Source organism: Balaenoptera borealis, assembly GCF_965194805.1.
Source record: "Balaenoptera borealis genome assembly, chromosome: 1".
Classification (NCBI taxonomy): domain Eukaryota; kingdom Metazoa; phylum Chordata; class Mammalia; order Artiodactyla; family Balaenopteridae; genus Balaenoptera; species Balaenoptera borealis.
In genome coordinates this window covers 82,055,636-82,072,128 of record NC_138860.1, presented here as the reverse complement: position 1 = coordinate 82,072,128, position 16,493 = coordinate 82,055,636, and the positions used below count along the sequence as shown (strand labels likewise).

At 45.8% G+C, this 16,493-nt stretch overlaps 1 protein-coding gene across 3 annotated transcripts in view; it reads right to left on the bottom strand.

Moving 5' to 3' along the window:
* Positions 1-407: 407 nt before the first annotated feature.
* Positions 408-16,493, bottom strand: part of PMVK (phosphomevalonate kinase) — a 34,080-nt gene continuing 17,994 nt past the window's right edge. The window contains exons 5-7 of one of the 3 annotated variants that reach the window (XM_082364528.1): positions 15,443-15,519; positions 14,065-14,089; positions 408-9,350 (exon numbers count right to left, since the gene is read on the bottom strand). In XM_082364528.1, coding sequence (XP_082220654.1) covers positions 15,467-15,519 — 53 coding nt within the window. In that variant the 3' untranslated portion in view covers positions 408-9,350; positions 14,065-14,089; positions 15,443-15,466. Of the gene's footprint in view, positions 9,351-14,064; positions 14,090-15,351; positions 15,520-16,493 lie in introns of those variants that run through there. The other 2 variants (XM_082364529.1, XM_082364527.1) reach the window with 2 other exon arrangements.

Here is a 16,493-nt window from a genome sequence, read left to right as displayed (position 1 = left end):
GGGGCTTTTCCATTCCGTGCTTGAACAGAGAAGTATCTCTATTTGTTGCTTCATGTATATGAAGAACAAGTAGTCAAAACTGTCTCCCACTATAAGGGGAAAAATTACAGCAGATGGCTATTATACTACTTCTGAACACTGGTACTTCCTTTTATGGGGGTTAATGTTTGAATGTGGTGTGAGAATTATTACAAGACTTATGTTAATACTGAAATGTGCAGCTAACTTTCTGTATAAAATTTTATTTTCTACTGAATTTCTTATTCTATCTGATCATTAAAAAAATATGTATTTATGGGAATGCCAAAGCAAGGAGCATATAAATTTATTTGTCTTTGTGTAATTGAGTGTGAGGGAATTTAGTTTTTCTCACAGTATGTACTTTTAACTTTTTTTTAAAAAGGAACTTTTTTTTTTTTTTTTTAATTTTTATTTACTTATGGCTGTGTTGGGTCTTCGTTTCTGTGCGAGGGCTTTCTCCAGTTGTGGCAAGCGGGGGCCACTCTTCATAGCAGTGCGCGGGCCTCTCACTATCGCGGCCTCTCTTCTTGCAGAGCGCAGGCTCCAGACGCGCAGGCTCAGTAATTGTGGCTCACGGGCCCAGCTGCTCCGCGTCATGTGGGATCTTCCCAGACCAGGGCTCGAACCCGTGTCCCCTGCATTGGCAGGCAGATTCTCAACCATTGCGCCACCAGGGAAGCCCAAAAAAATGAACTTTTTGAATCATTCTTTTTATTGGAAGAGATGTTATTCCAAAGAAACATTAATAAAAAAAAAATTCATCAACATCAGGAATGTAACTAACTTCCATATTCTTAGATATTAAGAAGCTATCTAAGGAAATATTGTAAGCAACTCTATGCCAATAAATTTGACAACTTAGATGAAATGGACAAATTCCTTGAAAGACAGAAACTACCAAAGTTCACACAAAAAGAAATATATAATGTGAATAATCAATTCTACATCTATTAAGGAAATAGAATTTATAGTTTAAAACATTCCCACAAAGAAACCCCAGCCCCACATGGCTTGACTGATGAATTCTACCAAGTATTTAAGGAAGAAATAACACCAGTTTTATACAAACTCTTCCAGATAACTGAAGAGGAGGAAATATTCTCAACTCATTCTATGAGGCTAGAATTACCACGATACCAAAACAAGACAAAGACATTATAAGAAAAGAAAACACAGGCCAAAATTGCTCATAAACATAGATACAAAAATTCTAAACCAAAATTTAGCAAATTGAATCCAACAATATAAAAAGGATAAAACACCATGATCAAGTGAGATTGAGCCAAGGAAAGCAAAGTTTAACATTTGAAAATCAGTCAATATAATTCACCATATTAACAAACTAAAAAAGAGAAAAAAGATGATATTTATAGATGCAGCAAAGATATTTGATAAAATCCAACACACATTCCTGATTTAAAACCTTCAGCAAACTATGAATAGAACAAACCTCCTCAACCTGATAAAGGGCATCTACAAAAAAAACTACAGTTAACAGCATACATAATGGTTAAAGTCTAAAGGCTTTTCCCTAAGACTGAGAATGAGTCACATCCAAACTCATCACCTATTCAACACTGTACTGAAGGTTCTAGCCAGTGCAACAAGATAAGAAATAAAAGGCATCTAGATTAGAAAGAAAGAACTAAAACTGTCTTTATTCAGAGATGACACAATCAATCATCTATGGAGAAAATTTGATGAAACTCTCTAAAAAAGCCACTAGAACTGATAAGTGAGTTCAACAAGGTTGCAGGATACCAGATCAATATACAAAACTCAAGTGTATTTCTACTTATTAGCAATAAACCACCAAAGATGGAAATAAACAGTGACAATTACAATAGTATTAAAACTATGAAATAGGGATAGCTCTGATTAAAGACATGCAACATCTGTACACTGAAAATTACAAAACATTGCTGAGAAAAATTAAAGATCTCAATAAATGAAGAGATATATACCATGGTCATGGGTCAGAGACTCAAGATTGTTCAGATGCCAATTCTCCCCAAATTATCTATAGATTCAATGTAATCCCAATCAAAATCCCAGCAGGCTTTTTTATAGATATTTATGAGCTTATTCCAAAGTTTATGTGGAAATGCAAAGGACCTAGAGGAACCAAAACAACCTTGAAAAAGAAAGTTGGAGGATTTACACTACCTGATTTCAAGACTAATTATCAAGCTAAAATAATTAAGACAGTGTGGAGTTGGCATAAAAATAGACAAATAGATCAATGGAACAGAATAGAGACTCCAGAAATAGGTCCACACATATGTGCACTACTGATTTTCAACAAGTGTGCAAAAGGCAATTCAGTAGAGAAGGGATAGTATTTTCAATAAATGATGCCAGAATAATTGGATAACTAGACGCAAAAAAAGAAAAAATTTAACAATCCATAACTCACACCACATACAAAAATCAACTTAAAATGGATTGCAGACTTAAATGTAAAACCTAAATCTATGAAACTTCTAGAAGAGAACGTAGGAGAAAATCTTTGTGACCTTGGGTTAGACTGGGGTTTTGACTGGGATTTCATTGACTCTATAGATCAATAGATACAATACTAAAAGCACAGTCCATAAAAGAAAAAATGATAAATTGGACTTCATCAGAATTAAGAGGGATTGGAGAGCCTAACAAAATGCGCATGACTTTAGTACATTATACCAAGTGCCATGGGAGTATAGAGGGCATTAGTTGGTTACATTCCCAGCAATCATTGCCCTCTTCTCTGTCCTAAAAACTCTCCCTCTGGGAACCACCCCACTCGTACTTTGTAGGAACCACATGCTTGAGTGAGATCGATCTCACCCCAGTTCCATGGTGGTCCCTGCCTGGCATAATTTCATCATTTGTACCACACACTGACTGATTCAGGAAGAGAAGCTAATGTCAATCGGTGCATGGATTCTCTTGTCCACTTCAGGTCAGTCTAACCACAGTGAGGCTTAAGGTTTTTTGCTCTATGGCTGGGGGAGAAGACGTTCTCTCTTTCTGCCCATAAGTCAAGAAGGATGAATGTAGTCTCCATCGCTGGTGGCAGCCATCTTGCCTCCTTGGGAGAACTCAATCTGAAAACAAAGTCAACACATCTGAGGAGGACAGAGTCTAGAAAACTAATGATAAACAGAGCCAGAGCCCTGGGACTTCCCTGGCGGTCCAGTGGTTAAGACTTTGCCTTCCAATGCAGGGGGTGCGGGTTCGATCCCTGGTCAGGGAGCTAAGATCCCGCATGCCTTGAGGCCAAAAAACCAAAACATAAAACAGAAGCAATACTGTAAAAAATGCAATAAAGACTTAAAAAGTGGTCCACATCAAAAACAAAAACAAAAAACAAAAAAAAACAGAGCCAGAGTCCTGATCAAACCATGACTGAAGCTATTACTTCTGAAATTCTCAGTCATCTGAAATAATGAATTCTCTTTATGGTTTAAGTCCATTGGAATGGAATTTCCTCTTACTTGCAACCAAAAGCATCCTTACTGATATAGGAGCATGGAAGAGAGCTCATTAATTTTGTCTGATAATACTGGAGAAGTCGTCCCAAAGGGGACATCATTTGACCTTTCATTTATAGGCTGAGTAGGAGTTCACCAGCAAACAAGAGAGGTAAGAATGATCAGGGTTGAATCTGTCAGGCAGCAGGGCAGGCCCTCCATGACCTCCAGGTCACCTTGAGGATAGCCTGACTTCCCTCCAGCCCTGCAGCTGAGATCCTTTCATTCAGTCCTCTCTCCCCCACGCATCTGCACAGTCTCATCTCCGTTCACCAGGCAGCAGCTTATTGCCAGTGAGGGGAGATATTAAAGCCGACTCCTTCTGCCCAGGAAATGGAAAGAACCCAGGAGAATTAGCTGGAGAAAACCTATTAAGCAACAAAGAACATACCCAGCTGTCAAGTCATCTTTAGAATTTTAAATCATGCAAGTTGCCTTCTGAGTGGCTTTCCCAGCCCATAAGAGCTCTCCACTTCAAGAGGGCCTTGGAGACCAGCAGGGTGTGGAATTTTCCCAGCCTGGGCACACCTCATCCATCTCCCCTGTGTGCCCTTCAGTCACAAGACTTTAACAACAAAATCCACATAGTCATGAAGCCCCCAAATAAGTACAATGAATCCTCTTTCCTTTTGAGAAGCAATCCTTTCCCTCTTGGGCTGAGATAAAAATACAGCCTTTGATGTGGCCTTATAGCTTCACATTGATAAGAGTTCCTTCTTGCGCAGTGCTTTCCAGCACTTTATCTCATCCGAGCTGAGAACCAGTTGGGGATTACCAGGCCCCAGTAGCAGATGAGGACCCGGAGGCTCCCAGAGATTAAATGGCTTGCTCAAGGTCACGAGGTTAACACCTGGTGGGGCCCATTCCTGGACCCCTGCGCTGCCTCTCTTCTTACACGAATTCTCAGAAAAGCCTCTCCACTGTGCCTACATAGTCTGCCATACAAACAGCAGCAAACCTCACCAGGACAACAAAGTATTCTGTCCTTCCAGAAATCTAGGAATCCCCCAGTGGACCATGACAGGGCTCAGGTACCAAAGTGAGGCCTTGGGCAGTCGCTGGATGCGTCCAAGCCTCAAATCCCTCCATGTGAACTGGAAATCAGCTGCCTCACTGGCAGTGGGGACAATCATACAGGGTCACTGCATTCCTCTGACGGGCTGGCATTTACCCTCCACCAGCCTGAAAGCCCGCTGCGGGGCAACGATGCTGGAGCAGGTGTGGGAGCTGAGGGTTCTAGCCGACCCCATGCTCAGCGGGATGATGGAAAAGCTACTAATGGCAGAAAGGAGTCAGGGGAGGGGTGACTTCCTACCTGCCCCGTGGGAACCGAGGCAGAATGTCCCCAGGGCCGAAACTTGCACACCACCCTCAGAGTTTCCATCCTTCTAACACGAAGCCACGCTTCCTTTCCCACACTGGTATCACCGCGCAAAGCCGCCTCCTCTACTGCCCAGCCTTACCCGGAACAATAGAACCTGGAGGCCTTCTAAAATTAGCCAGCTCGGCCTCCAGCCCTGCCCGGGAGGGCCCTGCCAGACCTCCTGCTGCTGTCCAGGGTCACTGACTTCCTGAGCTGGGGACAGGGACTGGCTTGGTTTTCTTCCACTGTGTGCCCTCCCTCCTCGCCTACCTCCTCCTTCCAGCTCTCTGGTTGGGACTCCACCTTGGTTTCTACTTAGTGTTCCCAACTGAGGAGGTGAATGAGCAAAGCTAGGAGTGGGGCAGCTGGGCCTGGAAGGACAGAAGGCTTCCCTCTGAGTGAACAGCTGGTGACAGTTGTAAGTCAATCTCAGATGGGCACCCGCATGCCCATGCTTCCCCAGAATGACATTTCCCCAGTCTCCAAGATGATAAGCGCTCTCCTCCTCTCCCTCCTCACACCTCCTACATTCTCCCCCCACCGCTGCCACCCCACACCACTACCACTACCACCACGCCAAAGGTCTTGCTTCATATTTCCTGGGGAAAAACCTGGTGCAATCTGACAGAAACCCCCTCCTCTCCTTACCACAAACCACTGGCCTACTCACATCAAGACCACCCTGTCTGCTTCCCTCCTGTGAGGAGGGATAACGTCCCTGGGCCCATCGGTGCCCAGATCCCACCCTTCCCCGCTCCTTAAGGACATGGGTCCTGCCCAGGACCTCACTCTTCCATCACAATCTTCTTCTCTTCTACCAAATCCACCCATCAGCATGTAAACACGCTTTAGCATCTCCTATCTTTAAAAATCCTCCCTTGACCTCATGTCCCCTTCCAGGTGCTCGACCCTTGCTTTCCTCCCCGTCCACAGCGAAACTGTAGGACAGTGGCTGCAGCCCAGACTCCACCCACTCGTCTTTCATTCTCTCTCAACGCCCCCAACCCCAATAAGACTGCTCAGGTCAAGGACACTCATGACCCTCATGTTGCCAAATCCTATGGTCACCTCCCATCAGTATTTTACACAGTTGACCAGTCCCTCCTTGAATCATATTATTCTCTTGGTTTCTCTACTCCCTGTTTTCCTGATGGATTTCCTTCAACCTCCAAGGCTGCTCCTTCTCAGCCTCCTCCTAAGTTCTTCCTCCTTTGTTTGATTTTTCAGCATTGGAGGATCTCAGGGCTCGGTCCTAGGATCTCTTCTTCTCCTGTCTATATACTCTCCCTAGGTGACAGCATCCTGTCCCAAGATTTTAACTTCCATCTGTGTGCTTATGGTTCCCAAATCTACATTTATAGCAGAGAACTCTGGATGTCTCTGGAATTCTAGACTCAAATACCCAACTACCTACATGACACCTCCATGTGAATGTTTAATAAGCATCTCAAAACTTGCCTTGGGCAGAATGGATCTCTGGATTTCCTACCCCTAAATCCATTCCTCCTTCAGTCTTCCCCATCTTAAAAATACCACCACCCTCTACCTAGTTACTCCATCCAAAATCTGTTGTCTTCTCTCCATCTACACTGCTTCCACCCTTTCCCATGATGGGTCTCTTGCCCAGTTATAATCCATGTTCCACACCCAGTAAGAGTGATTTCTAAAAACATAACTTAGATCAGGTCACTTCCATGATTAAAATCCTGCAGTGGCTGCTCATCACACTTAAAATTCAAACTCCTCACCCTGGTTCACAAAACTGTACCTGTCCAACCCCTAACCAAGCCTCAACTCTCATCCCATCCTATCCTGCCCAGTACCCTCTCCACTCTACTCTGCCACTCTGGCTTCTTTTAGTTCCTTACCATGCCATGCTCCTTCTTACTTTCTGGCCTTTGCACATTCTGTTCTCTCTGCCTAGCATGCTCTTCCCCAATCTTTGCTCTTATCATTCATTCATTTATGTGTTTTCTCCTCACAAATTCTTTTCTCAACCACCCAATCTCAACCAGCCTCCCCGTAACCATCATGTCTCCCTATATTAATTCTCAGGATAACACAACTATCTAGTACTAGACTGACTGTCTGATCATTTTTTGCTTCTTCTGTCTCCCACTACAAGAATTAAACTCCACAACAGCAGAGATCTTATCATTCTTGTTCAGTGCTGTCCTTAGACAGTGCCTGGCACATGGTTAATAGTCAATGACTATTTGTTGATTGACTGCATAAAGGTGTCCTGGACAAGCCTATTTCAATTTTCAAAAGGGCTTTTAGAGTTGGCAAGGTCACAATCAGAACTAGGTATTAGAAGATTAATATGCAAAAGGAGAGAAGCTGGGAGTAGAGGGACCTTTAGGAGGCTGATGCCACAAGGGAGGCAAGAGGACATGCTGCCAAGATTGGTAAAAGACAACAAAAGTCAATAGAATCCAGTGCTGGCAGGGGCGGGGAAACCAGCATTCTCATGAACTGATGATGAGACTAGAAACTGTAGTGTGCTTTTGGAGGCAAATTTGGTAGTATCTATTTAAAATAGTCAATGTTTACGTCCTCTGACCCAACATTTTCATTTCTGGGGGTTTATCCTGCAGAAAAACTCCCACAAATGCATGAAGAGAAATGTATACAAAAACACTGCAGCATTGTTTATCATGGCAGAAATCTGGCAACAACTCAAATGTCCATAAATAGGGGACTGGTTACATAAACTGCTGTACAGCCACACAGTAGACTTAAAAGAATGAGGTAGATCTACATGTGTTTTCAAGGAAAGATGTCTAACATATTCCAACAGGGGAGAAAAACAATTTGCAGGATGAACCATATACACAATACTACCCTGTTTTTGTTTTTAAAAAGAAATAATAATTTGTTAATATGTGTATAAAAATTTTGGAAGAGAATACACTACACCGTTCGTGATAGTTATCTCTGGGGGTATTGGTGGGGGGGCTCTACTTTCTAAATTTTGTATTTCTGCAATGTTTTGGGTTTGTATATCTGTACATTACTTCTGTGGCCAGAATTTTTTAAAGGCAAACAAGAGGTAATAAATGACAGGCAGCTGAACTAGACAGTGGCAGAAGGAGTGCAGAGAAGAGGACAGATACGAGGGCTATTGATATGACAGGATTCACAGAACCTGTGCCGCAAAATTTAAGCCTGGATGATGGGGAGAGCGATGGCCCTAAACCAGGAGGATAACACCTCACCAGACTAGGACCACAAAATAAGGTCATATTTCATGTAAATTACCGAAATTACAATTGCCCACCTTCCACAGATGACTGCTACCACTCTGGTCCTATACTCCTTTCTGGCCACCCAGCATCAGTGTGACAAAAGCCTTTGCCTCCATTCCCCACACTGCATTGCAGAAACCAGGCTGCTAGCACCATCCTTAGACCCAGGCAAAGGGGCCCTGCCCTGGGACCTGTGCTCTCACGCACGCATGCGCACACACACACACACATCTACACAAATATTGTTAAAGAACACGAGTGACTCAGCAATTCCCTTCCCTCTTAAGTACATCTCCAAGAGAACAGAAACATATGACCACACAAAAACTTGTACATGGATGTTCATAGTAGCATTATTCACAATAAGTGGAAACAATCCAAATGTCCATCAGCAGGTGAATGGATAAACAAAATGTGGTCTATCCAAACACGGGAATCTTATTCAGCCACGGAAAGGAATGATGTCCTGATACATGCTTCAACGTGGACAAACCTTGGGAACATTATGCTAAGTAAAAGAAGTCAGTCACAAAAGGCCACATGTTATGATTCTGTCTATATTAAATGTCCAAAATAGGCAAATCCATAGAGACGGAAAGTAGATTAGTAGTTGCCAGGGACTTGGGAGAGGGGAGAATAGGAGGTGACAGTTCATGGGTATAGAATTTCTTTAGAGGTTGATAAACACTCTGAAATTAGTGGTGATGTTGCAGAACTCTGTGAACATACTAAAAACCATTGACCTATTCACTTGAAATGGGCAAGTGGTATGATATGTAAATATTGTTAGAATAAAGCTGTTAATGATAAAACAAACACACACACAAACACACACACCCCACAGGGATACCTTCCTCTCTCAGAAGCGTAGCTCAGGGCACGCTGGCCCAGGTTCAATTCCTGGTTGGGAGACTGAGATCCCGCAAGCCGCGCAGCATGGCCAAAAAAATAAAAAGATTTAATTGAATCTTCATAAAATAAAATTTTAAATCATCAGCTTTATTCAAAAATTTTGCTTTAAATTTTTTATATTAATTCATTTAAGCTAGTAGTTTGCCTTTTATTTTAATGGCAATTTTGCAAGAAATAGAATTTCTTTGAAAATATATGGAAATTAATTTTAATTTGTTTAATGTTTTACATTTATTTCAATTTACTGTACTTTTTGGAAAGTGTTTTTTTGTATGTTCATCTTTTAGATCCTTGCTGTCAACAGCACACAAATTAGGGAAAATCTTGACCAAATTAATATAATTAGTGATATTGTTAAAATAAAGACAAGAAAAATAAATTTTGTGGAACATTATATAATAACTTATGAATGATATTTATCTTTATTACTTATCCAACAGTTTCTGGCCCATTAACAGACATGCATGAAAATAATTAAATTCAATCAATTTTGGTATTTTGTCAACTGTGAGTTACATGTTTTCCAGTTTTGTTGTTATAAAGTTATATTTGTCAAAGTAGGAGGTTAGAAGGTATTTTATTTAAGTTTGTTTTCTTTGTAACTTTTAAATATTTAGACATGTATTACGTAGGCCTCTCGCCCCAGCCCCACAAACCTGATGGGCAGGCCCACTGGCTGTGCCTTCAGACTCTTACTGAGGGTGATGGAAGATAAGCACACAGAGGGGCTCTGGGCCCCTCCATGATGCACTCCCAGCCCACCTGCAGAGGGAAAGATGGTTTCCCCGTAGCCTGGCAGATACCTGCCTTCCTTAGCCAGGAGCAGCCTCTTCCCGGGATGATGGACCCTTGGGAGAAACCCCAGCCTACCAAGAGAGGGTGCTCCTGCTCTATGGCCCCAGGTACAGCAGAACACAATATTTATCCATCCATTAATTCATCTGGCAGATGCACAGTCCCCGCCCTCGTGCTGCCTTCAGTCTAGTAGGGAGGTGAAACCAGGTCACACAGAGAGAGCACCTGCAGCCCATCCAGTCCAGGGGGGGGTGCACCAGGTCCAGACTGTTCTGGCTTCAGTCTCTCCTCCAGGCAAGGTGTGGGCACGCTGTGGGTCCTGCCAGCAGGCCTCTTCACTCAGCTCTGGAGGCCCCACAGACTACTGGCCCAGCAAGAACACTCAATACCCAAGAACAGGGACTTCCCCGGCGGTCCAGTGGTTAAGACCCTGTGTTCCCAATGCAGGGGGCACAGGTTCGATCCCTAGTTGGGGAACTAAGGTCCCTCAGGCTGCACAGCACGGCCAAATAAATTTTTTTTTTAAATTAAAACGCCCAAGAACAAACAGCAGTCTGCAGCTCAGCGTCCTCTCTATTCACACAGATCCAAGAAATACTTCCCCCTGCAACCACCCCTCCACCGCCCCCAAAAATGACAACATCTCAGAGGCAGAGCTCTGACTCAACTATATGCAAGAGCTGCTGTTACCAAACAGAATGACTGGACAGCTGTGAGTGCACTCAGGGAACCCGTGACTTCACCTCTCCCTGGGAACAATGGGTAAATGCTTACTTCACATGTGTGTAATGTAGGGCTGCTTTGGGCAATTTTCCTGAAACAAAGGAACTGCCTGATCCAAAAGTGAATTGAAGTCACCACCTCTAAAGACAAAAACTTCTTGTGACCTTTCCGTGAGAGTTTTTCATCAAGGTTTCAAAAGTCTGAGGGACTGGTCTCAGCCAGGGCACCCTGCTACAGTGTGAGCAATGCAACAGAGCATGCTCGGGAAGGAGCAGGCTTTGAGGGGTGATGACAAGGCTGGTCTGAGCATAACTAGTGGAACATCCGTGTAGCAAAGCAAGAAAGTTCGGGAGTCATCCACATCAAGACAAGCTCACCAATGGAGGGGGGAAGAGAGAGAACAGAAGGCGAGGGCTTGAGGAACACCTGTATTTCTAGGACAAGAAGAGAAGAGGGGTCAGAAATAGAAAAGGCAGGAGCAGAGAGGCAGGAGAGCCAAAAAAAAGTGAATTCAAGAAAGAGGGGGCTTCCCTGGTGGCACAGTTGTTAAGAATCCTCCTGCCAATGCAGGGGACACGGGTTCGAGCCCTGGTCGGGGAAGATCCCACATGCCGCGGAGCAACTATGCCCGTGCACCACAACTACTGAGCCTGCGCTCTAGAGCCCGCGAGCCACAACTGCTGAGCCTGCTTGCCACAACTGCTGAAGCCCGCACACCTAGAGCCCGTGCTCCGCAACGAGAAGCCACTGCAATGAGAAGCCTGTGCACCGCAACAAAGAGTAGCCCACGCTCGCCACAACTAGAGAAAGCCCGCGTGCAGCAACGAAGACCCAACACAGCCATAAATAAATAAATAAATAAATAAATAAATAAATAAATAAATAAAAAGAAAGAGGGAGTGGGTGGTCGTATCTGCTGATGCAGGCAGGTCATGAGTGAGAACTGAAAACAGTGTGTGCATGGTGGGTCACCTGTAAGAAGCAATTTCATGAGAGATGGGAGCAGAGGTCCAACTGTAGAGTGTTAAGGAGTGAAGGGAGGAGAGAACCAAGATGGTACTTGAGGGGTCAGCAGATGGAAGGGAAGTTGTTTCAGGATAGTGGAAGACGGAGAAACTGGGAAATCCAAGGGAGAGGAGCTAATTGATGCAGCCAAGCCCTAGATGGGGGGCATGGGACACTACTGGGGAGTGAAGCATTGACGAGAACCAGGGGCAGGCCCTCCACCACCAAGGCAGGAGGGGCGGGAGAAGAAGAATGGAGTTGAGGAGGGGAGGCGGGGGACACAGGTTGGGGCTCTGCCACGCTGGCTGCCATCACCTCCCAGCCTGGAATAGAGACAACATCAGCATGGCCAAACCACCACTGTGTGTGTCTGGCATCTGAGCTAAGGGACTCGTATGCCCCAGAGCCTGGTCACTTTCATGGTCATAATCATGGCCTCCTGACTGGCCATGGTTCACTCTCTCATTCACTCATTTGACAATATTTACTGCCTGCTACTATGTGATAGGTACTGCGCTAAGTGCTGGGAGTTACATAAGTAAGAGGGACCGGTCCCAACCTCACAGAGCTCAGAGGGTAGCAGGGAGCATGATTAAGCAGACCTTCACAGGGGGTGGTAAGGCTAGACCAGGGGGCTATGGAATTCCATAGCAAGGACACCTCACCTTGGGGAGGGAGCACGGGGCAAGAAAGTGACACATAAGCAGAGAACAAAAGCCGGAGGAGTGAGCCAAGAGAAAAACAGGGCAACGGTGTTCCAGGCAGAGGGTACAGTACACTCAAAAGCACAGAAATGAGCAAGAGCCTGGTGATTCCAGGAACCGGGATCCATAAGTTCAGGATGGCTGGAGAGCAGAGCACAGAACAGTTATTCAAGGGATGAGGCTGAAGCCGTAGGAACAGGACCTGCCTGAGATATTTAGCAAAAAACACAGAATAAAATAAAATAATTACCTAATTATGAGTACAGGCCTCCATAGGTCACCATATCCTGGGACCAAAACAACTGTGTACATTGTGTACTGAATATAATCCATAACCCTTGCCAGGGGGCGGTGGTGGTGGGGAGAGGGGAGAATTGCTGCAGTAACTAAATCAGTGACCATCAAAATCATGGAAGGAAGGGAGGAAGGGAGGGAGGGAGGGAGGGAGGACTGAGCCCGTACCAGCTTGGCTTAATGGAAGCTGAAAGTAACTGACAATTGGGGTTTTTCTGAGTTGGTTAAGTTCAATCCCACCAGATGTCATGAAAGTGAGGCCTCTGAAGAATGACTAACAGGGACTTCCCTGGTGGCGCAGTGGTTAAGAATCCGCCTGCCAATGCAGGGGACACGGATTCGAGCCCTGGTCCGAGAAGATCCCACATGCCGCGGAGCAACTAAGCCCGTGTGCAACAGCTACTGAGGCTGTGCTCTAGAGCCTGAGAGCCACAGCTACTGAAGCCCGCCTGCCTAGAGTCCGTGCTCCGCAACAAGAGAAGCCACTGCAATGAGAAGCCCGAGCACCGCAATGAAGAGTAGACCCCGCTCTGCAACTAGAGAAAGCCCACGCACAGCAACGAAGACCCAACGCAGCCAAAAAAAATAAATAAAATAAATTTATTTTTTTTAAAAAAAGGAATGATTGACAGAAGTAAACCAGGTCTGAATAAGCCCTGAATCGCACCTGACTTGTGCTTGCATGCCCAGTGCCATCCTGAGTGTGGACCTCCCAGACATGTCATTTGAAAAATGACAATCAACTGAAAAACCTCTGTGGCCTGCGTGCCAGGGTGGGAAGGGGTGGGCATCCTGAGGTGTGCTGAGAAGCCGCTCTGGGCCCTGGGGCCTCCAAAGGGCACAGCTGAGCCTGCTCCAGGGCTGATTCTGGTTGAGCACTCCCTCTCAGTTCAAGGTGGGCTCAGACAATCCATCAGCGAGCCCGCCCTGAGGGCCCAATCCCAGAGCAGGTGGGAGAAACTTCTGGGAAGGCGTAAGGACCCTGGAGGACCTGCCAGGGGGCCCATGCAAGTCTAGGCCAGCCAGACACACTGAGAGGGGACAAAGGGCCAGAGGTAGGTGTGGGTGAGCCCCAGGCAAGCCAGCCTGAGGCTCAGCACCACAGACTTGGCCTCAGCACTCTGCCCTTAGTTCACACACTCATTTCTGTGTTTGTGTTTCCCTTTATCTCTTAGTAAGAATTCCTTTCCCAAAAATGCCAAGTTTATCTCACACATATCAGAGGGAAAGAAACCTAAATTCAAGGCCCAACTCCCCGGTTGCTGGCCATGTGGTTTGGGACAAGGGAGGAAAGGAAGAAGTCTCATTAGCCGAGCTCCCGAAGGGCAAGCACAGTGCTACCTGCACAACCTCTGCAGTGGTAGCAAGATTCCCCTTTTACAGGTGGGAATCAAGAAAGTGACCTAACCTGCTCAAGGTTCCACAGCTGGATAATGACAGGTGGGATTCAAACCTGATGACAAAGCGTGCTGGGCAAAGTCACTCACCTTTCTCTGTCCCCATTTCTTCAGTCTAAAATGGGAACAATAATAGGGCTACTGGGAGAATGGAATGAAATAATATGCATGAAAACACATGGTAAACTGTAAAGCCTGACGCTCGAGTTAATATCCTCCCTGTGCCCCTCCCCCCACCAGGGCAAGGTCTGAGCGCCTCCCCTCCCTGGTGCTCCCGTGAGAGGGCAGGTGCTGAGAATGACTTTGCCAAACAGATCCAAGGCCTCAGCTCTCTGCCCTTCCTGGCTTGTTTGGCCAATACTCAACAGTACTTATCATAGCTCCTGGAACATCCCAGATCTGCTAGGACAATGATCAGCCCAGGCCAGCTGTCCTGGGGCCTCCACACCACCTTGCAGGACCAGCCAGCCACAGCAGCAGGAGACATGAATTGCCAAAAGTACCATTGGCTCAGGTCTGGGTGTGCCTGGAAATTCACCAGAGCTTTCACGATACAGGGACATTGCTGGGAAGGTCTCCACTTAGCAGACACTGTCAACGCCCAGATGGAAAGCAGCCGTGGTGCAGGGCAGGGCCCTCCACCTCCAGCATCCCAGCCCCAGCCTCCGAGGAACGGCAGGTCCAGGTGTACACCCATCTCTCCCCTCCTCATCCCCCTCACGCCACGAGTGTTCCCTCCTGGGAAGCGGCCTCTGTGGCCTCTCCTGGTACAGCTTGACTCAGCTAAACAGAACACACCAGGTGGCATAGGCAGGTGGCCCAGCCTCCTCAGGGAAGTCTGGAAAAACCCAGGAAGCAAGGAACTTGGCGGAGCTCCCAAGAGCTCAAGCTGGGCCTTCTCTGCCACCCTCTGATAAAGGGCACAAGGCTCATGCTCCCACAGGGAAACGAAGGGCAAGGGATGAGACCTGCATGGGGAGTCAGGAGCCCTGGGGCCTAGTCCTGGCATTGCCACTATTGCTGTATGATGTTGAGCAAAACACTTCCCCTCACTGGGCCTCAGTTTCCTCATCTGTAAGTGAAGGATCTGAAGCTAGATCACTGAGTTCCACTACAGTACTTGCTTTCTATGATGTCACATATCTGGGTGACTCCCCAGAAAACCTCACACAGTCCCTAACACAGACCTTCCACAGGCCCTGAAACTGGGTATCATTTAAGACAAAAACCAAGCAGGAGGGACTTCCCTGGCGGTCCAGTGGTGAAGACGTCACCTTCCAATGCAGGGGGTGCAGGTTCAATCCCTGGTCGGGGAGCTAAGATCCCACATGCCTCACGGCCAAAAAACCAAAACATAAAACAGAAGCAATACTGTAACAAATTCAATAAAGACTTTAAAAATGGTGCACATCAAAAAAAAAAAACCCCACCACCAAAGCAGGAAGCAGGCAGCAGGTCCATCTCTCACCTCCTGGGGGAGCCCTCACCACCCTCAGCTTGGGCTCCCGAGGAACTCAGCTTTGACTGGACGCTCCCTGGACGCACCTGGAAGAAATAGGTTAAAACCCTGAATTGTAAAGAGGAGCGCATCACTTCACTCAGCTGTCAGACAATGAGGCACCATCCAGATCCTGAATTAGGCCATGAAAGTGACAGCTGCTCATCCCCATATAATAAAAGTTGCTAACCTCCTTGTCACCTGTTCATCAGGTCACAAGTGAACATGACAAAGGCCAGCAAACGTCACAACTTGGTTGCCAGCAGGGATGTCCTGGGCCAAGAACAGGTCCTTGGGTCCTTCCAGGCAGCTCACCTCAACACCAGCAAACAGAAGATTGGGCAAAGCACATATCTCTCCAGCCCCTCATGGTGCTGGCAGTGAGCTCCAGACAGAGACCAAACCCAGGAATAGACAGGAAAGCTTTGCCACCTTGGAGAAGTCCCTTAGTCTCTGAGGAAAAGAGTAATAATTGGATTGATGCAAGGGATAAAATATACAGTACATGTGCTGTATAAACAGCAAAAAAGCCACCCAAACAAACTGGGTAATGGTGGAAAAACAAAGGAGGTGTAGAATTTTCATGGTGATGTACTGGAGCAAGCTTGCAAGAGCTCATTTTTAAATGTTCAGGAATTTTGCTAGCCAGTTGACATGATGTTAGTAGCTTGAAATCAGCCATAGCAGGAGTATTTACATCACAGAAATGGTCAAATGGGGCCTTTCTTCCCCCCAGAGAGCCAATTTTTCAACATTTACCAGCACACCACTGTTTATAAATAAGAGTAATGCAACAGGAGTCAGTGAGTTGTTGCTTCAGACACACTCACCATAACTTTATATGTCCAAATGAACATTGACGAATTCAAGATAGTAAGCTTGGGAGGTCATATTCTCTCCTAACACTTAAAAAGCTTTTCCATTTCCGCAAACATTTATTGAGACCTACTACATGCCAGGCACCAAAAATTCAAAAAACAAACAAACAAAAAACCTTTCCTGAATTGCTCACAGAGTGATG